This window comes from Plecotus auritus (genome assembly GCF_963455305.1).
Source record: "Plecotus auritus genome assembly, chromosome: 10".
Lineage (NCBI taxonomy): Eukaryota > Metazoa > Chordata > Mammalia > Chiroptera > Vespertilionidae > Plecotus > Plecotus auritus.
The window spans coordinates 14849234-14870407 of NC_137785.1; the positions used below are offsets into that span (position 1 = coordinate 14849234).

General features: G+C 55.3%; 2 protein-coding genes across 3 annotated transcripts; one reads left to right on the plus strand and one right to left on the minus strand.

The window, feature by feature from the left end:
* Positions 1–102: 102 nt before the first annotated feature.
* POLR1G (RNA polymerase I subunit G) lies at positions 103–2258 on the minus strand. Its single transcript, XM_080643871.1, has 3 exons — positions 2163–2258; positions 1644–1785; positions 103–1472 (listed from the first exon to the last, which is right to left on the minus strand). Exons 1-3 carry the CDS (start codon positions 2182–2184, stop codon positions 119–121), a joined length of 1518 nt encoding a protein of 505 aa, XP_080499997.1. The 5' UTR covers positions 2185–2258; the 3' UTR covers positions 103–118.
* Positions 2259–2508: 250 nt separating this feature from the next.
* On the plus strand, positions 2509–19151 carry PPP1R13L (protein phosphatase 1 regulatory subunit 13 like). 2 transcript variants are annotated; one of them, XM_080643870.1, is made up of 13 exons: positions 2509–2588; positions 9090–9166; positions 9255–9397; positions 9773–10280; positions 10364–10462; positions 10538–10629; positions 10910–11393; positions 12489–12943; positions 15371–15502; positions 15598–15731; positions 15829–15995; positions 17534–17733; positions 18553–19151. In XM_080643870.1, exons 2-13 carry the CDS (start codon positions 9112–9114, stop codon positions 18589–18591), a joined length of 2508 nt encoding a protein of 835 aa, XP_080499996.1. In that variant the 5' UTR covers positions 2509–2588; positions 9090–9111; the 3' UTR covers positions 18592–19151. The 2 variants fall into 2 exon arrangements, with proteins under 2 accessions (XP_080499996.1, XP_080499995.1); XM_080643869.1 differs by lacking the exon at positions 2509–2588 and adding an exon at positions 3846–3910.
* Positions 19152–21174: the final 2023 nt, after the last annotated feature.

Genomic DNA, 21174 nt, shown 5'->3' on the forward strand with positions numbered 1-21174 from the left:
CAGGCTCCTGCTGTGTGCTGCTGCAACCACCGGAAGGGGTTCTTCTCTGCTCTCGTCTCTGCCGGCTCAGGTGGCCACCTCAGCTTTTCTTAGCTGTTGTCCGTTTCCCTGGAGGAGACTATGCAGGATCCTGCTGCAGCTTCTTCTTTCTCTTCTTCTCCCGTCTCGTGGGAGCCACCTCCCCAGACTCTGGATTCAGTGGCAGCTCTGGCATCTCCTCCTGGGATGCCGTCTCTGGCACCCCACTTTCCTGGCCCCACTTCTTCCTCTTCTTGGCGGACGCTGGATCTGCCCCGGCCTCAGGCTCCGTCATCTCACCTTGTGGGTCAGTCGCCTCAGTCCCTGGCTCTGTCACTCTGTGCCCTCTTTCTTTCTTCTTCTTCTTGGGGGATGCTAGAGCTGCCTGAGGCTCAAGGTCGCCTGGCAGTGCAGGCACCATCACCTCTTCCTGGGGCTCCACCACCTCTGTCTTTGGCTCCATCATCGGGTTTTGCCATTTTTCCTTTTTCTTCCTCTTTTTGGTGGATGCCAGAGCTGCCTCGGCCTGTGGCTCAACCTCACCACATGGCAGCTCAGGCTCCAGAGTTCTCGTCTCTGGCTCCACAGCCTCAGTCCCTGGCTCCACCAGCACTCTGCACCCCTTTCCTTTCTTCTTCTTCTTCGAGGACAGCAGTGGGATGGCTTCCTCCTGTGGCTCCTCCTTCACCTGTAGCGGAAACTCAGCTCTCCCCTCCCCAGCCTCCATCCCTTCTGTCCCCTTGTGTCTCTTCCTCTTCTTGGTGGGGGATAGGACTGTCTCTTGCAGAGGCTCAGTTTTAACCATGAGTTCCAGCTCCACAGTCTTTTCTTCTGGCTCCAGCACCCCCATTTCTGTCTCTTTAAGCTTCTTTTTCTTCTTCTTGGTGGATGGGAACAGCACTCCCAGAGGTTCCAACACCTCAGCCACGGGCTCTGGCTTCATCGCCTCCAGTTCATTGAGATGCTGCTTTTTCTTCTTCTTCCCCACATCCATCTCTGAGGACCCCAAAGCTGTGTCCACCTCCAGGGTCCCGTGCCCATTCACTGCCTCATGAGGAATGGAGGCCTCGGACACATGCCTCTTCTTTTTCCTCTTCCCTGAGGCCGGCGACCTCAGTGCCAAGGCTGACCCAGGCCCTGTGACTGGTGGGCTGCCTCCAAAGGCACAGAACCGAGGCCTCAGGCCGGGAGGGATCTGTGGTGGGGGGCTTGTGGGAATGGGCTGCAGCGGGATCCCTGATAAGGATTCTTGGGGACCCTCTAAGATCCTTAGGCTGCCCTTGGGGGCTGGGGCACAGGTGAGTCCGCCTTCTGCCTCTGCTGAGGGGGCCAGCAGGGTTGCTTCTCCAGCTTGGGGGCTGCCGCTGCTGAGGACCCGATAGCGGTGCCGCTTGCCTGCCACCTTACCCTTCACCATCTGGGAGCCAGAGAGAGGCACCAGCCGCCCATTGAGGCTGAAAGGAGAAAGGGGAGGGCAGAAGCCTGGTCAGATTGTTCTGGTGGCACAGGGGAAAGGAGCTGAGAAGCTGCATTTCTAGGTTCCTTAGGACAAGGCCCTCTAAATTTCCCCCAAGTCCATCCACTAGGGTGGCAAGTATTCCAGGGAGGTGGCTGGGACCACTCACCAGTCTGGGGCGAAGTCTACAGGGGCCTGGATAAGCCACAGTTCCGTATCTGGGCCCGTCAGCGCCTCCAAGGAGAAACGAGTGGACTCTGAGGATCGGGACGTCGCGGTAAAGTTGGGGGGACAAGAGAACCGAGCAGCACCTGAAGAACGTAAAACAGGGGTCTACTGACACTTTCCTACCAGTCCAATCCTCCAGGGCGCCTATCGCACTGGTTCCAACCTCTTGAGCACCCCAAAGGCCCTCACCCGGTCTCTCCAACGGCCGGTTCCACGGAGACCCCTTATCTCCACTGATCCAAATCCTGGGGGACTCTTTTCTACACTGGTAGCCCTCCCAAGATATCCTCTCTCCGGCCGAACTCCCTGCAGGGCCCCACCCCCGCCTTCCACGGAGCATGCTTTTCGCAGGTCCTGTTTCCGGGGATGTCCCTTTTCCCGTCCAGACGCTCCCGGCGCCCCTTTCTCCTCCCGCCAGCCAGCCTTCTGCACCCCGTCGGCCCGCCCTGAAGCAACTCACCTCCGGACGGGGCCCCCGCCATCCCGGTACCCCCAGCTCACGCAGATCTGCAGCTAAGCCACACCAGCCCCGCCGCCGACCACGTGGAACCGAAGGGGCGGGGCCTGGCTCGGGAGCTCCCAAAGGCTGTAGGGGCGCGGAGGTATCGCTGGGAGCGCCCCGGCTTTGTGAGCAGAACTGCGGGAAATTTCCATTTGTGCGGAGCAGACAACCAAGGAAGATCTCTTTTCCTGTAAATCTGCTCCCAGATGCAGCTGATTCGATGTCTGGCGGGAGGTAGAGCCCCACCAGGCCCCGGCGGGCATCCCCCCTAGTCTCTCAGACATTATTTGCTCCAACGTCGCCTTAAAGGGGCAGCCACATTGATGGGACCTAACTCTTAAAGAGACAGGAAGATCGATTGGGCTGAAATCCTTAAAGAGCTAGGTAAGAGTCTTGGTTGGCATGGCTGTGCTTTCAGTGTTACAGTGCCTTCTAGGGAGGCCCAGATGTCTCGGGAGTTCAGAACTTGGGTGGGTGGGGTGGGGAAGTGAAGGAAAGGGGGTAATTCCTCTCGATAGTGTGAAGTACCAGCCAGGGGCGGGGCTTCTGGACCTCAGGGGAGCGGGAAACATGGGGGGCGGAGCCTCCAGACTCGCGTGGGGCCGTGTGAGCTGAGGGATAGGGCCCGTGGGTCCAACGAGACAAGTAGCTGTCCTGGAGGATTTAATCTCGTATGGAGCACATTCCCGAAGGCGTTGGGGAAGGGAGAGGGAGAAGACCAGAGCTCCTTCCCAGACCCGCGCACTTGTAAACAGCAACACGTGGGCCCACATTTGGGGGACGCGTCCACGCCCCCCTGACAACGACGGCATCCGTGGGGCGGCGGGCAGAGCAGCGAGACAGCGGCTAGACAGGGTGACCCAACTGCATTCCTGGCCGGTGTGTCAGCGCCGCTTCCCGCCCCCTCTGCCGCGATTTCGGATCCTACTCCCGAATTGGGGTGCCCCTCTTTTCAGGGAGCGAGCGGCTTCCCAGAGCGGAGGGAGGGTCAGCGGACGCGTTCCCTCCAACGGGGATCCCCAGATAGTTCCCGCGCGGGGGCGAGACACCGGGGCGTCGCCCCTGCGGGCTCCGGGACTACAATTCCCAGAGGACCCCAGGCGGGGAAGCGCCCAACTAGGCTGTGGACGCCGCTAGGGACCGTGGTCCCAGCCTGGGCGCCGTTTCTGGGACATCTTGTAAGATCCAATCCGCCCTTTTTACCGACGGGGAGACTGAGGCTCAGAAACTCGAGGGGATACTATTTAGGGAGACCTCCTCTCGCTCTAGGGATAGGGCATGAGTCTGTAACCTTCTCCCCCTTTGGTAGTGTCCTAATCATTCAAGACGGGGGAAACTGAGCCTGGAGGGGTGGGGCAGGGATTTGGGAGTCCGTCCTCCGCAGCCACAGGGACGTAGAAGTCTGGACTCTGTTTCCGTGGCCAGGTCTCTCTAGGCTTCTGGGCCTCGCCCTTCCTGTCTGTGAAATGGACTTCGGATGACTCTGAGTGGGAATGGTTCAGTCAGCGCCCTGTTCCTCCGGGACTACAAGTCCCAAGGTGCTCGAGGCGACCCCGGCTCCCCCTCCCCTCGGGGACCCGCCTCCCTCCAGCCGAAGTCACGTTGTCCAACCTGTTCCCGCAGTCTGCCCCGCCCCGTCCTCCGCTCCCCGCTGCCGGAGCCGAAGCCGGAGGAAGACCCCTGGTGCCAGGATCGGCCCCTGATCCGTGAGTTCCGCCTCCTCCGGGTCCAGCGGCTCTGGAGGAGCCGACACCGTGTCTCTGGGAGGACTGGGAGGGGAACCGGACGCCGGGTCCCAGCGCGGAATTGGGGGTGCGCTGACGCAGGGGTCCTTGGAAGGAGAGAACTTGGATACTTGGTTTACTGGGCAGAAGGAAAGGGGGCCGGGATGCCTGAGTTCTTGGAATGGAGGACTCGGACGCCTTGGTCCGGGGGATACGTTGGAACTGGGACTCCTGAGTCCCTCGAATTGGGGGCTCTCGGAACCCTGAGTCCTTGAGTAGAATTGGGGAAGGGGATGCCTGAATCTGGGGCAGAAATGGGAGGCTCGTACGGCTAGGGCTCTGGAATGGGAGGCCATCCTACCACTCTCCTGCTGCCTTCTCCACCGAGCCTGTAGGTCTCCGAGAAGAATTAGGGTGGGGAGGGGATAGTGGAACCCGGGTTCCTGAAATGGGGCGAGACAAGTACCCGGGGTCCCTCTGGAGGCTGTGTGGCGCTTCCCAAACTTTCCGGCTCTGAGGTGGGGGCTGGGGTGCGAGGACTGGGGCAGCTCTCCAAACTCCCCTGTGCCGCTGCGCGATCCCCAACATGTCATTAACCGAGGCGTCAGACCTGCCTAACCAGAGAGGGACCTCCGCCCAAGGGCGCCCCCTGGCGCGGGTGTGGTGCCTCCGATTGCCCCATGGAGGTGGGAAACAGCTGGGGTTTGCAGAGGGCGGGCGTTCTAGGTAGAACCCAGGGCAGAATTCCAGAAGGTGGGGTTGGATTCTGGGAGGCTTGCAGAGCTGGGCACCACACAGTGGTTACACAGAGAGGATGGGGGTAAACCAAGCTCAGAGGTCAGAGTGGGAGGGGAAACCAAGATTTGGCATCACCCCTCCCTCTGCAGCTCTCTGGGGTACAGAATTCCTTCCACTCCCACCAGATTTTCTGACTAACCTTTCCCCTCCTAGGGCTACTGGCCCTGACCCTGAGGTGAGAAATGTCACCTCCACCCCCATCTGTCTGACCTGAGGTAGCGTGGGAGATAAGGGAGGGATAGAGGCTAATTCTGGAGGTGTGTGTCTGTCCTTGAAGCAGAAGGGGGGGGGGAGGGCAGGGCCCCGCACGTCCCTCTGTCTGTCTCCCCCTTGTCTCCACCCACAAGTGTCATGGGAAAGGATTAAACAAGGGGGTGGGGAGGCAAGGGGCTCTGATGAGAGAGGGAAGAACTTCCTAAAAGTTTAGGCTTGAAGAGCATTTGGTAATAGCCTGTGAAGACATTAAAAATAATAAGCATGGCTGCCAAGACCGAGCTCACAGCATGCCAGGCTCAGGGTTGGCAGGTAGACCAGACGGTTCCCATTGTCTCTGGCAGTTGTTTAAAGGTGTCACTTCCAATGAGGTTTGCTGACCCCACCCCAGGGAATGACTTCTCCCTGCTCCAGTGGGGAAACAGGCTGGAGAGCAGGCACAGCCTACACCCTGGGCTTCTGCCACCTTCTCTCTGGAACCTTCCAGGGCTCCTCAGGCCCCTGTGCTTAAATTATTGTGGATGACCCCTGGCCAGAACTCAGGAATGTACATGGAGAGTTCAGGGCTCAGGAAGTGAAGACTCCAGAGGTCCAAATGCAGGGCTTTTAGAATCTCAGAAAGAGTTGAAAGGGCTCTTTTTTGGGGGAAATTACTTTGGGTTTTGAGCCCTCACTCTGTGCCAGACCCTGTGATATCTTTTTTTTTTTTTGACCCTGTGATATCTTAATGATAAGCAAAGGAAGACCGTAATTAAGAATCCCATATGTGTGAACTTTATTTGGTGCCCTGCACTGTTCTAAACGCTGTTTTAAACACATACATTATGTCACTCAAACCTCAACACCCCTGTAATGTGGAGGTTTTAATCGCCCTATTATACACACGAGAAAACTGAGACACAGAGAAGCTAAATAACTAGTCCAAGGAAGAGGCTTAGAGAGGGGAAGGTCCCATACCACAGCTGTCCCCAGAGGGGGGTACCCAGTCCCAGAGAGGGTGGGGCTTCTCCTAGCGTCAGTCTGTCCACACAGAACTGTAGGATTACAGCCTGGGTATTCCCAGGCCAGCCTAGCGCTCTGACGCTCTGACACGGTTCCTTCTGAGGATGATTCCTCTGGAACGACCCCATCCCCACCCCCACCTCCTGCCTGGATTCTTGACCCAGAGAACCTGGTTGGAGTGCAGAGGAGGCCTGGAAAAGAGAGCTAGGGGTAGAGGGCAGGGGAGAAACGGGAGCTTGGGTTGGAAAGTACCTGGGGGTGAAGGGCTAGGGCCTGGGAGCAGAGGCGCCGCCCTCACGCCCCGCCCGGCCCCGCTCCTCTGCCCGGGGAGGTTCTGCACCTGCCCAGACCCGCGCGCGGCGCATTCCCCGGGTCTGAGCTCAGGTGCTGTCCGCCTGCTGGGCTGGGGTCGGGCGTGACTCGGAGCGCCCCCTGGCGGTCCCGACGCTCCCTCCGCCCGCACCAGCCCCGGGTCGGGCCCCCCACGCCCAGCGTCGGCATTTCCTCTGAGCCAGAGGATGTCAGCGTGGGATCTGAGAGTCTTAGAAATTTGGAAATCATGAAATCCCCAAAAGAACTGCTCGCTGCCAAAATGCTGGCACAGGAGGCTGCATAGAATTGTTCAATTTTTATATTTTAACAGACACAGTGTTTCCTGTGTATCTAAGATTCTAAAAGACCGGTTTTGACTCCTGTAGTCTCTACTGCATGAGGCCTCAATTCTCAGAGCCTAACTCCTCTTGCACCTTCTGGCCAGTTGGATCACCACACAGTCCTCTGCGGGAGACTGCTGTTTCTCCCCATTTTGCAGATCAGGAAACCCAGGCACTTGTCAGGGTTGCCACCAGATTAGGACCCTGGAAGTCAGGCTCCTTCGTTGTGCCCTTACCCACTGCACTATGCCACACAGTCACATAGGCTTTTAGGACGGGGTGGGGTGGGGTCCAGGGATGGCCAAATTGGAGCATTCTAGAATGTTCCAAAGATAAGCATCTTGGACTTAGAACTTTGGAACAATAGACTCTCAAGCTGAGGGTTTGGGGCTCTGTGGACAATCTCAAGGTCCTTACAGTTTCAGAATCTAGGCCTCTGAGAGACTGAAGAGGCCCCTCAGCACAGCTGATTTACCTCCTCCCTTCATTATTGGGGAAACTGAGGCCCAAAGAGTGGAGGGGACTCGTTGCCCAAGGTTATACACTCCCAACACACCCAAACGAGCCACCAGCTCCAGCAGGTTCTGTCCTGAGGCTTTTCAGACGGAGGCCCGGGATAGCATGCCCCAGCCCGCCTGCTGCCCACGCTGAGCTAAGCTGTTGGTGAAGCCTGAGGAAGTGGCAGAGCTGGTGGGCGTGGCAGCTGCTGTGGGATGGAGATAGTGCTGGCCTGACCGGTTCCTGGTGGCCTGGCTCCCATCCACTGGGCTAATGACCACAGCAGCCCAGCCACCCCTTCCCTCCCTCCCCCCCCCCCCCCCCCGCCCGCCACTTCCCTGGTCTTCCTGTTGACACTGGGTCCCTATGAACTAGGTGTCCTCTGGGTGGGGACTCTGAGGAGATGAAGCTGAGTGATCCCTGCCCTCTGGGACCCAAAATAACGAGGTAAATCAGGTGTGAAACCTTGTACTTTGGGCTTCTTGCAGGGTGACCTTGAACAAATGTTGCTGAGCCCCTCTTTCTTGCCTGCTATGCTGGTTTGACAATCAAATGAGCTATTGCATGCAAAGCATTTGGCAAAATTTTAGGAGGCAGCAGCTCATGAATACATGATTGTTTCATTTTATTATACCACGCAACTAGCACAAGTCCTGGCACACAGTAGGCAGCATAATTATCATTATTGTTTGATTTTGAACTGAGAGAGGAAGAGAGAGAAACACTGATTTGTTGTTCCACTTATTTATGCATTCGCTGGTTGATTCTTTTTTTAAAATATATTTTTATTGATTTCAGAGAGGAAGGGGGGGAGAGAGAGAGATAGAAACATCAACGATGAGAGAGAATCACTGATCGGCTGCACCGAGCCCGCAACCCAGGTGTGTGCCCCTGACCGGAATCAAACCCAGGACCCTTCAGACCCAGGCCAACGCTCTATTCACTGAGCCAAACCAGCCAGGGCTCACTGGTTGATTCTTGTATGTGCCCTGACTGGGGAGCGAACCCTCAACCTTGGCATATGGGAACCATGCTCTAATCAATTGAGCTACCTGGTCAGGGCCAGCGTACCCCAAGGTTGAGGGTTTGCTCCCCAGACAGGGCACATGCAAGAATCAACCAATGGATGGGTGGAGCAACAGGTAGATGTTTCTCTCCCTCTCTCAAAATCAATACATTAAAAATTTAAAAAATATCCTCAGCATCTAGTATACTGTCTCCTGATCCCTAGTAGGCATTCAGTAATTAATAGTTATTCTTTTTGTTGTTGTTCTTTATTATTATTATATTGATTTTTAGAGAGAGAGAGAGAGAAACATCGGTTTGTTGTTTCACTCGTTCATGTGTTCAGCAGCTGACTCTCGTATTGTGCCCTGACCAGGGATGGAACTCACAACCTGGGCGGGTCAGGACAATGCTCTAACTAACTCAGACACACAGCCAGGGCTTGATAGCTATGTTATTGCATCCTCTGTTCACTATAATGTCTGGCACATAGCAGGTGATTGACGGATCAATTGTTGAAGGAATTATTCAAATCTTTTTAAAAATATATTTTATTGATTTTTTACAGAGAGGAAGGGAGAGGGACAGTTAGAAACATCAATGAGAGAGAAACATCGAACAGCTGCCTCCTGCACACCCCCTACTGGGGATGTGCCCGCAACCACGGTACATGCCCTTGACCGGAATCGAACCTGGGACCTTTCGGTTGGCAGGCCAATACTCTATCCACTGAGCCAAATGGGTCAGAGCTGTTCAAATCTTATTAGGGCTGAAATAGAGAGATGGACAGAGTCACATAGAGTTCATTGTCCTGCGCCTTCCAAGAGGTTTTGAAGGAGTTGGCATTTCCTAGCCGGGAGAGTGGAGGGGCATCGTGCTTCCAGTGGAAGGAGCTAGCAGAGTGAAACCGCTCTGCTTCTCAAGGCCCCAGCTTCCCTGCGGGCGGGGTTCGGACGGGCAGTGTCTGAGAACCTCCCCGCTCCCCCATGCAGGCGCCCCGCTCCGGCCGGCACCATGGACAGCGAGGCATTCCAGAGCTCGGGGGACCTTCTGGACCTGAACTTCCAGTGTGAGCTGGGGAAGGGGGCTGGTCCTGGGGGCGGAGCCGGGCCCCTGCTAGGAGGTCCGCGTCCTCACCGCCACTCCCGCCCGCCCAGCTCTGGCCATGAAGCACATGGACCTGAAGCAGATGGAGCTGGACACGGCGGCGGCCAAGGTGGACGAACTGACCAAGCAGCTGGAGTCGCTGTGGTCAGACTCGCCGACGCCACCTGGCTCTCAGGCTGGAGCCCCCGCCAGGGTGAGCCCGCTCGCCTGGTCCCCACCCTAGCCCCCCGAAGCCAGCTTCTTTCCGCTGGGAGTTCAGGCAAGGCCGCTTGGTGCGGCTGTGCGGGTTGTGGGCTCTTAAAGGCCACTTTAGAAGGGACCAGTGGAAGTGGACCCTGCCAGGACCCCGGAAGGAAAGGGGCCTCTTTCTAAGCGGCTCAAAAGCGCTGCATGGACCAGCCTTAGCCCTGATTTCCAGCCCTCTTCCCACGCGCTCTCCCTGGGCTCTGCCTGAATCTCCAGCCCTGGTCCAACCTCCTTGGGTTGATTTTCGATTATCTCCTTTGCCCTCCTCCCAGCCCTCTAGTAATGTCTCCTCTGACCCCTCGATGTCCCGGTCTCTCCCCAGCTGCCTCGGTACAGCTCCAGCCCGGTCCCAGAGCCCTTCGGCAGCCGCGGGTCCTCCCGGAAAGCGCCCGGCGACAGCGCAGACACCCCGTTTGGACGCTCTGAGAGCGCCCCGGCTCTGCTCCCCTACAGCTCGCTGTCCCCTAAGGGCCGGCCGTCGTCACCGCGCACCTCCATCTACCTGCAGCCGGACGCCTACAGCAGCCTGGACCGCGCGCCCTCGCCCAGGCCCCGTGCCTACGATGGCGCTGGCGGCTCCCTTGGTCGCGCGCCTTCCCCACGGCCCGGCTCCGGCCCGCTCCGCCAGCAGGGTACCCCGACGCCCTTCGACTTACTGGCCCGCGCCAGCTCCCCCCGTGGCAGCCCCCTGGCCGAGGGGCCCCAGGTTTTCTTCCCAGAGCGCGGGCCCTCGCCGCGCCCCTCTGCCGCCTACGATCCATCAGCCGCCTTTGGTATCCCCCTGCTGGGCGCGGGCAGCAGCGCCTTCGCCCCGCCTCTGCGTGCTCAAGGTGAACGCGGGCCGGACGTGGAGGGTGGGAGGGTGCGGGATCTGGGCTGACCTCTCCCATCCTCATTCGCCCCCTCTCCTCAGACGACCTAATGCTGCGCCGGCGGCCCCCCAAAGCCTGGAACGAGTCGGATCTGGACGTGGCGTACGAGAAGAAGTCTTCACACGCAGTTAGCTACGAACGTCAGTGATGGGAAGCCGAGGGAGTGGGGGAGCCGGAGAGGCGGTCCCCAGATCCTAATGACTCCCCCCTTGCAGGCCTGGATGCCTTCGGGAGGCCCTCCTCACCGGGCCTGCAGCTGTTACCCTGGAGAGAAAGCAGCCTGGATGGGCTGGGGGCCACCGGCAAGGTGAGGGGCCGGAGAAGCTGGGGAGGGGGCTGTCGGGCAAGGGCCGGGAGCGGGGTCAGGGCTAGTCTCCCCCTCCAGGCTGTGCCCCGTTTCCTGTGCCCGTCCCTCAAGCTCTTCCTTCTTTATCCTGCATTTCCAGTCCTTCCCTGTCCTCTTTCCCTCGCTTTCTCCGGCTTCCCTCACCTCCTTCTCATCTCTTGCTGCCCCCCTAACCCTTCCCTTACCTCATCTTCCTCCCATCTGAGCCCCTCTTCCTTCCCTCCTTCCCCCTTCTCCCCAGGACAACCTCACCAGCGCCACCTTGCCCCGCAATTACAAGGTCTCCCCTCTGGCCAATGACAGGCGTTCTGACGTGGGCAGCTACCGCCGATCGCTGGGCTCCACGGGGCCATCAGGCACTTTGCCACGAAGCTGGCAGCCTGTCAGCCGCATCCCCATGCCTCCTTCCAACCCCCAGCCCCGGGGCGCCCCCCGCCAGCGCCCCATCCCCCTCAGCATGATATTTAAGCTGCAGAACGCCTTCTGGGAGCATGGGGCCAGCAGAGCCATGTTCCCTGGCTCCCCCATCTTCTCCCGAGCTCCGCCGCCCAAGCTGCCTCCCCAGCCCCAAGCACCTCCCCAGCCCCAGCTACTACCCCAGACCCAGACCCAACCACAGTCCCAGGTGCCCCCACAGCCCCAGTCACAACCACAATCCCAGCCTCCGCTCCAGCTTCAACCCCCTGCCCCAATGCCCCAGTTCCCCCAACAGACTTGGAGTGAAGGTGAGTCAGCAATGGGGATTCCTGAGGGCTTGGTGAAGGGAGGTCAAATGGCTGGGCACCAGACCAGCAGAGGGAGCCATCACGGCCCAACACCTGTTTTCAGACCCTGTGCCTGCGGAGAGCAAGGCCAGATAAGCTGGCGATTTGCCAGGGAGCTAGGGACAGACAGCAGGATGGTTGAGCATGGACTCTGGGGTCAGACTGCCTGGCTCCATGCTGAGTGACCTGGGCAAGTCACTTCACCTCTCTGAACCTCGATTTCCTTGAGTGTAAAAGGTGATGATAGAACCTATCTTATATAAAGTCCTTAAAATAGGGCCTGATGTATAGTAATCTTACAGCTATCATATTCGTTATAATAATTATTAATGTTTTCTGGTGTGAGACCGGTGCAGGGCCTGGAGTTGAGTAGATTGGGTTTTGAGCCTCTCTCCTCCACTGATGCTGTGAGATGCGGGATAAATTAGTTAACCTATCTGAGCTTCTCTTTTCTCAGCCTTGAAGAGAGATGAATAATATCTATTGCACAAGTTCTGTTGGGAATTCAGTGTATAATAATAATGTGTATAAAGTGATCGTTATTATTTCTACCTGCTTTTAAAGCTCTGATAGAGAGGAATAAGGCAGTTGGAAGAGGCCTGCAAGGCCAGGATTCTAGTCCCAGCAGGAGTTTCCTCCTGACATGCTGGGAGAAGAAACGCTTAGATTCTTAGAACTTCAAGTCTATCATGATGGTAGGAGTACAGAGTCAGATAGAACTGAGGTCGCAACCCAATTTTTTGTCACTGGGCAACTGGTTTGCTGTCTCTGAGACTGAGTTCCCCTTTCTGTAATAAGGAGGTGATAGGCATATCTACCTCACAGGATAGTGAGGTGAGAGTTCAACAAGACAGGCATGTGCAGCACCAGCTACATGCTAAGTGCTTGACAGAGGGGAAATGGCACCACAGCCCAGGGAAAGTGGCGCCCAGAGAGCAAGGAACTGCCCTGAGGCCACACAGCAAATCAGGTGCTGCTTGCAGGTCTTGGAGGTTGTGGGGAGGGAGTCTTGGGGGTCTCCTGAGAACCCCTCTGATTTGCCTCTGTTCCTTCTAGGCACCCCCAAAGCCCCTGCTGAGCTGGAGCCTGAACCAGAGCTGGAAGGGCTGCTGGCACCAGTGCTGGAGGCTGGCGATGCAGATGAAGGCACTGTAACTCGGCCCCTCAGCCCCACGCGGCTGCAGCCAGCACTGCCACCTGAGGCACAGTCGGTGCCCGAGCTGGAGGAGGTGGCACGGGTGCTGGCGGAGATTCCTCGTCCCCTCAAACGAAGGGGTTCCATGGAGCAGAGCCCTGCTGTAGCCCTGCCCCCCACCCACAAGAAGCAGTACCAGCAGATCATCAGCCGCCTCTTCCATCGTCATGGTGGACCTGGGGGGCCTGAGCCTGAGCTGTCCTCCATCTCTGAGGGATCTGAAGCCAGGGCAGGACCCCCTGCTCCTGCCCCACCAGCTCCCATACCACCTCCGGCCCCGCCCCAGAGCAGCCCACCGGAGCAGCTGCAGAGCATGGTAAGTAATGTAGGAGGAAAGTGAGGTATATTAGCACATGGGAGGTGCCCCTTCCCTTTTAGAACAGAACTTGGGAATTGGGCCCATCAGGTCTGCTGCATCCCATTGGCTAGGAACCCAGCTCCAAGGGAGGCTGGGAAATGTAGTTTTTAATCTAGCGTGCCCATGTTCAAAAGAAAGGAAGAACACATGGAGCGACAACCAAATGTCTTGGCCACCCAGACTTTCCCTGTTCCTCTCCAATACATCCCCACCACGCCAGAGCATCCTTCAGGAATCCTGGGGTTTTGTTTGTGTTTTTTTTATTTTTTAATTGATTTTAGAGAGAAACATTGATTTGTTGTTCCACCTATTAATGCATTCCTTGGTTGATTCTTTTTTTCTTAAAGGCTTTGTTTATGTATTTACTTTTAAGATATTTTTATTGATTTCAGAGAGGAAGGGAGAGGGTGACAGAAATAGAAACATCAATGATGAGAGAGGATCATTGATAGGCTGCCTCCCGCACACCCCATACTGGGGATCCAGCCTGCAACCCAGGCATGTGCCCTTGACCGGAATCGAACCAGGGACCCTTCAGTCCGCAGGCTGACGATCTACCCACTGATCCAAACCGGCTACGGCCCTTGGTTGATTCTTATATGTTCCCTGACCATCGATTGAACCTGAAACCATGGCATATCAGGATGGCACTCTACCTGGCCAGGGCTAGGAATTGTGGAGTCTTCTAACCTGGAAATGACCGTGTCTTAGCAGACAGAGGTTTTACTCTGGGACTTGAAAAGCCTGTCTGAAGCAAGGCACTTTACTAACTCCCCGGGTGCCACACAGGCTCTTGTGTCTGCCTTCTCTCCTTCTCTCCTCTTAAATCTCAACAAGCCCATGGCTAGAAATGGCCCAGCCAGCCCTGACTCAAAATGACTTCTTAGTTCAAGCCCATGGAGTCCTCTGACTCTACTGGGAACTTCTTCTATTCAGATTTCCCAGAGCAAGTCTCTGGTTTCTGAGGCTGTGGCTGCTGTGGTTAAGTGTCAAGCTAGGCTTGCCTGGTTCCAATACCAGCTCCACAGCACTAACCCGCTGTGCAACCTTAGGCAAGACACTTAGCCTCTCTGGGCTTGTCTTCTCCTCTGTAAAATGGGGCTGAGAATCATTGTGGGGCTGCTGTGAAGATGAACTACAGTAACATATCGCTTAGAATAGTGCCTGGCACTTGCCTGGTAACTGCTGTTATTTGGCCAGGGGATGACCTCCTGCTGATCTTGTCTAGTCTTTGCATCTTGGCTGGGATCGGGGGGTGTGGTCACGCAAAACAGTCCTGATCGCTCACTGTGGGGAGATGGAGGGGAACAATGCCCAGAGAAGTGGGGGCACCTCAAAATGCCTACTCCCAGGTCCTCCTGAGGGTGGAGCTAAGAACTGTTGAGGCTTAGGATCTTGACATCATGATGGCCCAGTTGCCTCATTGTAGAATCACAAAATCCTGGCCACAGAGAAACTTGAAGACTCACAGAATTCAGTAATTCATTCCTGGAATCACAATCACAATTCCAGAATCTTAGAGCATTGAAGGTTTGAAGAATAGGATTTTAGAATTAAAAAGTAACACAGACCCTGTTCATTACTGATTTTTCCCCTTTTATTAAATGTATTGGGGTGACACAGGTTAAGAAAATTATACAGGTTTCAGGTGCACAGTTACTGATTTTTTAAAAAATTGATTTTAGAGGGAGAAAGGGAGGGAGGAAAGGAAAGAGAGGGAGAGAGAAAGAGAGAAAACATTAACGTGAGAAACATTGGTAAGTTGCCTCCTGTAAGGCGCCCCCATGGGGGATCAAACCTACAACCTGGATATGTGCCCTGACCCGGAATCAAACCTGAGGTGTATTGGATGGCTGCTCCAACCACCTCAACCATTTGGGCCAGGGCTAATTTCTGATTCTTAAAGTCCCTAGAACTGAAAATTAAAGACTTGTCATTTGAATCATAAGGTCACAGATTAGTGCACTATATGTTGTTAAACAGATTTATATTTTAAATGAATATTTCCACTAGAAAGGAATACCCAAACACCATTGAAACTCAAGGAAATAGGTAAGACTAAAGAGGCCAAAATCAGGCCCGCGTGGCTCAGTAGTTGAGCATCAACTTATGAACCGTTCGATACCGGTCAGGGCACATGCCTAGGTTGTGGGCTCGATCCTCAGTGGGGGCCGTGCAGGAGGCAGCTGATCGATGATTCTCATCATTGATGTTCCTCTCTCTCTCCCTCTCCTTTCCTCTCTGAAATCAATAAAAAATATATATTTTTAAAAAGAGGCCAAAATCACAGCACTCAGAAGGAACTCTACCTTACATTTTGAGCATTTCCTTCCCAATCTTTTGGAAGTCACTGACGCCCCCCACTCTCCCGACTCTGTCGCCCAGGAGATGCGCTCGGTGCTGCGGAAGGCAGGCTCTCCGCGCAAGGCCCGCCGCGCGCGTCTCAACCCACTGGTGCTGCTGCTGGACGCGGCGCTGACCGGGGAGCTGGACGTGGTGCAGCAGGCGGTGAAGGAGGTGAGCCGGGCGGGACCGCAGGACGGGCGGGTTGGGACCGCAGAGCGCGAACGCGGGAGGGCGCGTACTGAGCCTCAGGTCTCTGGGCCGCCCAGATGAACGACCCGAGTCAGCCCAACGAGGAGGGCATCACCGCCCTGCACAACGCCATCTGCGGCGCCAACTACCCCATCGTGGACTTCCTCATTGCGGCCGGCGCCAACGTCAACTCCCCCGACAGCCACGGCTGGTGAGCCCCGACCCGCGCGGGGGGCGGGGTGTGGGGCGGGGACGGCTGCGGACCAGGCCCCCAGCGGGCGGCTGCTCACGCCTGCCTCCACGCCTAGGACACCGCTGCACTGCGCGGCCTCGTGCAACGACACGGCCATCTGCACGGCGCTGGTGCAGCACGGCGCGGCCATCTTCGCCACCACGCTCAGCGACGGCGCCACCGCCATCGAGAAGTGCGACCCCTACCGGGAGGGTTACGCCGACTGCGCCACTTACCTGGCAGGTGCGAGGCGGGCTGGGGCCTGCAGGCGGGCTGATGGGCGGGGCCACCTCGGAGGCGGGGGGTGGGGGGGGCGGGGGGAGGGGGAGGGGACACTCCTCAGAGAGAGGACTTGGGGTCTGTTCCAACCATGTAGCTCAGGTAGCTTAAGAGGGGCCCGCAGGATGGACTTCCCCCCACAGGTGCAAGCAGGGGGTGGGAGAGCAGAGGGTGCTACCTTGGAGGGAGAGGGGTACCATGGGGGCTGTGCCTTGCAAGTTGGACTCCGGTGGGGAGAAAAGTGGTCGTAGAAATTGCGGAGTTCATCTGCTTTCTCACCTGGGGGGTGGGGGGGGGGCGCTGGACTTTCCGACTCTACCATCTACCTGGCATAGATGGGGCTGGGCGGGTGGACTGTACTACCTGTGGGAGATACAGTGCACACAGCTGGCAGGTGAGCAGGCCATGGCTTCTGCTGAGGGGCTTGGGGACTCTTCCACTTGTAGGGAGATATGAGACTGTACCATATACCTCCAGGAGGGGGGCCACATCACCTAACCAGGTAACGGGAGGAACTGGGCAGGCTGTACCACAGGGTGTGCATCGGCTCTGTACTGCGCACCTGGAGGGGCATAGGGCAGGGTTAGGAACTTAACAGATGGGGTAAGGCAGGCTGGAGGACCGGGGCTGGGACAGGGGATTTAGGAGCGGAGCCTAGAGAGGCGAGGCAAGCCAGCTGTGCCTGCTATGGCAGAAGGTGGGTGAGAGCCATGGGCTGTGACATCGGCCCTACAGGTGACCAGGGGCAGACGGGGATTTGACCACTTATGGGGAAGTAGACTGTTCACCAGAGAGAGGAAGGGCTGTAGCCTCTGGGGAGGGGATTGGGCCAATAACCTTTGTCACAGGTAGTGTCCTGTCCTGCCTGTCCCGAGCATGGAGAGTTCTGTGAGGGTGGAGATTGGACAGCACGCCGGGCAGGGAGGGGAGGAGAAATTGGAACACTGTGGGCTGCAGCACTAAAGAGGCGGATGGCGGTGGGCCACAGGGCGAAGGTGTGGGTGGGCTGTGCCATCCAGAGAACTTATTACATCCTTTTTGGAAACTTCATCACTTAGGGAGGTGGAGCAGTATGGACTGCACCATCTGGAGAGGGGAAGATGGGACCACGGAGGGGAGGCGGAGTGGGGCTGTACCATGTGAAGGAGCAGCGAGTCCTCTGTGGAGACTGTACCACTTAAGTGGGGGGGGGGGAGGTGCAGACGACTATATCTCTTAAAGTACAAGAGGGAATGTAACAGATGGAATGGGGACTTAATGTACAAGAGGGCATGGAGACATCTGGCCCTGTCTTGGGGGTTGGCCCAGCTTGATGCACCCCAACGTTCTCCAGTTTTAGAAACTGCCAGTCCTGGCAGCTGACTCCAGCTCAGGTGGCTCACCCCCAGCTGGGGCAGCACCAAACCCCAGGCCTGTCCCTATCCCCAGCACGCCTGGTGTCCCTGAGTGTTCCCGGCCCCCCTGTTCCCGGCCCTGACGCGCCCTGCCCTTTCGGGTTTCAGACGTGGAGCAGAGCATGGGGCTGATGCACAACGGGATGGTGTACGCCCTCTGGGACTACAGCGCCGAGTTCGGGGACGAGCTGTCCTTCCGCGAGGGCGAGTCGGTCACCGTGCTGCGCAGGGACGGGCCGGAGGAGACGGACTGGTGGTGGGCCACGCTGCACGGCCAGGAGGGCTATGTGCCCCGTAACTACTTCGGGGTGAGCCCAGAGGAGATATTGTGGGGCCTACTGATGGCTGTTGGGGGAAAGGGGAGACCCCACAGGAAAAAGAAGGGCGAGAGGGATAGTCCATTATCTGGGAGGGGCGGGGTTCAGAAAAGTCCGTCTGGGCCTGGGAAGTGAGGAAGTCCAGTATAGTAATGGGGGGGTAAGGAACAGACTCCTCCTGGTAGTACTGCGTGGGGTATGTGCCAATTCTTCCTTACTGGTTATTTGATTGGTTCGTGCTCAGATAGTTTTATTATCGTCCCTTATCATACGAGTGGGAGGTAAACAGTGTATTTTAGCCAAGGGGAGAGATGAACAATTACATGGTAATGCCGGGGGCAAAGTTAACGAGTTCTATTACAGATGAGGAAACCTTTATTACACTGAGTTGGGCAGGATGAGAAAGAATCCATTAATTAAATGATGGAAGAACTGAGGGAGAGATTCTACAAGGTTCGTGAAGGAGACCAGGAAGATCGCATTATGTCTAGGAGAGGAGATTCTTTTGATTTGGGGATGGGTGGAGGTAGGTCCCAGCCAGACAGCCACGGGGTGGGGAGAGGCAGTGTGGGGGACTCAGAACCTTCCAACTCATCAAGCAGGCTGCTGACTGGCAGGTTCCATGTGGTGCCTGAGGTGACAGGGACTCTGAGGATTGCAGGGCCGTCTGGGAGATGCTGAGATAATCCTTAGGAAGAAATGGGATGATGGAGACTGTCTCGTGTTTGGGGTGGATAGGGGACTCCAGCCAATTTGGGGGAGGAAAGAGGGTGGGCGCTCCTGGTGTCTGAAACTCTTGTCTTCCCTCAGCTCTTCCCCAGGGTGAAGGCTCAGAGGAATAAGGTCTAGCCGGAGAGAAGGACGTTTTCAGGGGAGACAGGAGGAAGCAGCTTGGCCTTGGCTCCAGACCTCCCGATCCATTACCGCTGCACCTCCCTGCACCCCAAGCCGGGCCGGGGTGGGATCTCCACCAGCTCTCTGCTTTCCTGGAAGCCCAGGGGAGAAGGAGAACCTCAGCCTTACGTTCAGAAACCTGCCTTAACTGTGGGAGGTCATTGTGGGGCAAGAGAGAGCCCCCCATTTGCCAAATCAGATTCTGTCCAAAGTGCCCTCCACCCCTAACTGTCAGCCCCTCCCCAAGTCCCTCAAAGCAAGCCAACCCATCATCCCAGTGGGCTGGGTCACCTCCAGTGGCTTTACCTGGGAGTCACCTCTGCCCCCATTTCTCCCAGCAGCCTTGGGGGGTGGGGGGGACCGGGTGAGGCACACTGGTCTCTCTACCAGGATCTCTGCACCCTCCTCCCCACCCCTACCCCACACCCTCCAACCGACCAAGTGCCTTCACACAGTGCTGGTTTTATAACAAAATGGGGGACGTTCTTCTTTATAAATAAAGGTAGTTTGCACAGAAATTGGCTTCCTTCTCTTTGGATTCCATTCCAACTTAATAAACGATTGTCACTACTACTGTTTTTGGCAAAGCAGTCTTAAAGTCGCCTCCTCCGAAGGGATGTCCCTCGTGTAGATCCAATTCTTCCTCTATCAGATACCTCTGCTTTTTATTTTTGGTAGTACCTTGATCTTTTTTCATGTTTCTGGTTCTTCTTGAACATCTGTAAGCATTTGAAGCACAGTATAGGAGCAGGTCTGATACTCCAGTCATCTGGTGTTTGGGGCCACCACTCCTGTCACTTGTTGTGTCTGCTGGTTCCCCCTCCTGTGGGGCTGTTTTCCTCCTGTGTTGGCATGAATTGTGAGATCCTTTCCAACAGACTTCATCTACCAGAAATCCATGTGGCCTTGTTGAGAGTACGACCTTGAAGAGTGAATTTTCTTTTGCTTCTGCCTCACTTTTTAAATATATTACTGATTTTAGAGAAAGAGGAAGGGGTGGAGGCATCAGTTTGTTGTTTCCCTTATTAATGTATTCATTGGTTGATTCTTGTATGTGCGTGACCGGGGATCAAACCTGTAACCTTCACATTTCAGATGACGTTCTAACTAAGTTTTCAGGCCAGGACCTGTCCCACTTCTTTATTTCATAAAGTGCTCCTTAAAGATTATTTTTTTCCTTAAAGATTTTTTGGCCCAACTGGCGTGGCTCAGTGGTTGAGCATCGAACTATGAACCAGGAGGTTACGGTTCAATTCCCAGTCAGGGCACATGCCCAGGTTGTAGGCTCCATCCCCATTGGAAGGCATGCAGAAGGCAGCCAGTCAATGATTCTCATCATTGATCTTTCTATCTCTCTCTCCCTCTCTCTTCCTCTGTCTGAAATCAATAAAAATTTTAAAAACTTTTGACAAAGCATGAGCTTCTATCTCTTCTGAATAGTTTTTGATAAATCATAAAGCTACCTCATTGTCATCGTATTTGCTGTGCAATATGATCACCAACCTCTTCTCCCTCTCCCTTCTCTCTTCAATAAAGACATTTAAAAATAATAATAATTGACTGGTGGTGGAACAGTGGGGATTGTAACCCACGCCACCATTCTTTTGACACTGTTTCTGTAAATGATGACTCTAATATGTAGCTTGTAGAAAAACAGCATGTTTGTATAAGAATCTTAGGAATTAATTTCAGAAGATACGGGCTCTGACCTTTAGTCATCCACTTCTGGGAAGTTTGCTGACCTTCAACCATAGAACCAGGATGACAGAGACCAGGATAACACATACCAGACCATCACTTGACTGGTTTTGAGATTCCTTATAGGAATGGATGGTGCTGGCCTGTACGCAGAGAATTTTCAATGGTCTCCCCTTTGTTTCTTTGTTCTTCTTTGCCTCTCCCTCCTTATAAAAACCTCTGTCTGCACTGAGATAGGGAGATGGGCTCTATGATAAGGGTCCCCCATCACCTGAGGTGACCAGCACTTGAATAAACCTCTCCTTTTTCACCAGCATTTGACTCAGGAGTCTGGTTTTTGTGGCGGCAGGCAGCCAAACTTTGGTTCTGGTTACAGTGGGAGGGGAAGTGGCTGGAATGTAGACAAATGAGATTGGCCCTCTGTTAAAAACTGATGAAGCTTAGTGTATGTGGAGCATTCTTATACTATTCTCTACACTTTGGTGTCTGTGTGAAATTGTCCTTAATAAACAGAAATGAGTACATTGGTTTTATTTTAGTTTAAATTAATTGAATTTTTAAAAATCACAAAGAATGTGGAATGAGGTGATTATTTTAATAGTAGGAGCCAGCTTAAAGAAGAGAATAAAAATTGCTAAATTCTGGATAGAGGTTCTCTCTACATGCATTGAGAGTGAAAGAGATCAGAAAAACTTGCTCAGAGGGAGTTATGTGTATTTATGGTCTTTAATTTTTGAAGCATTGAGATGTGAACAGTGAGTTAGTGTACTGTTTATATTAAACATTTCTGGAATTTTTCAAAATCCTACGAAAGCAGAGACTAAAACATCACCCATGTAT

Bases quoted from the DNA above. Each gene is read 5' to 3' on its own strand.
- POLR1G (XM_080643871.1), bottom strand. From the start codon at position 2,184: ATGGCGGGGGCCCCGTCCGGAG. The intron at 1,786-2,162 runs GTGAGTTGCTTC...TACGTTCTTCAG, and splicing joins GGCGGGGGCCCCGTCCGGAG to GTGCTGCTCGGTTCTCTTGT. The intron at 1,473-1,643 runs GTGAGTGGTCCC...TTCTCCTTTCAG, and splicing joins GTAGACTTCGCCCCAGACTG to CCTCAATGGGCGGCTGGTGC.
- PPP1R13L (XM_080643870.1), top strand. From the start codon at position 9,112: ATGGACAGCGAGGCATTCCAGAGCTCGGGGGACCTTCTGGACCTGAAC. The intron at 10,281-10,363 runs GTGAACGCGGGC...CCCTCTCCTCAG, and splicing joins CCCGCCTCTGCGTGCTCAAG to ACGACCTAATGCTGCGCCGG. The intron at 10,463-10,537 runs GTCAGTGATGGG...CCCCCCTTGCAG, and splicing joins ACACGCAGTTAGCTACGAAC to GCCTGGATGCCTTCGGGAGG.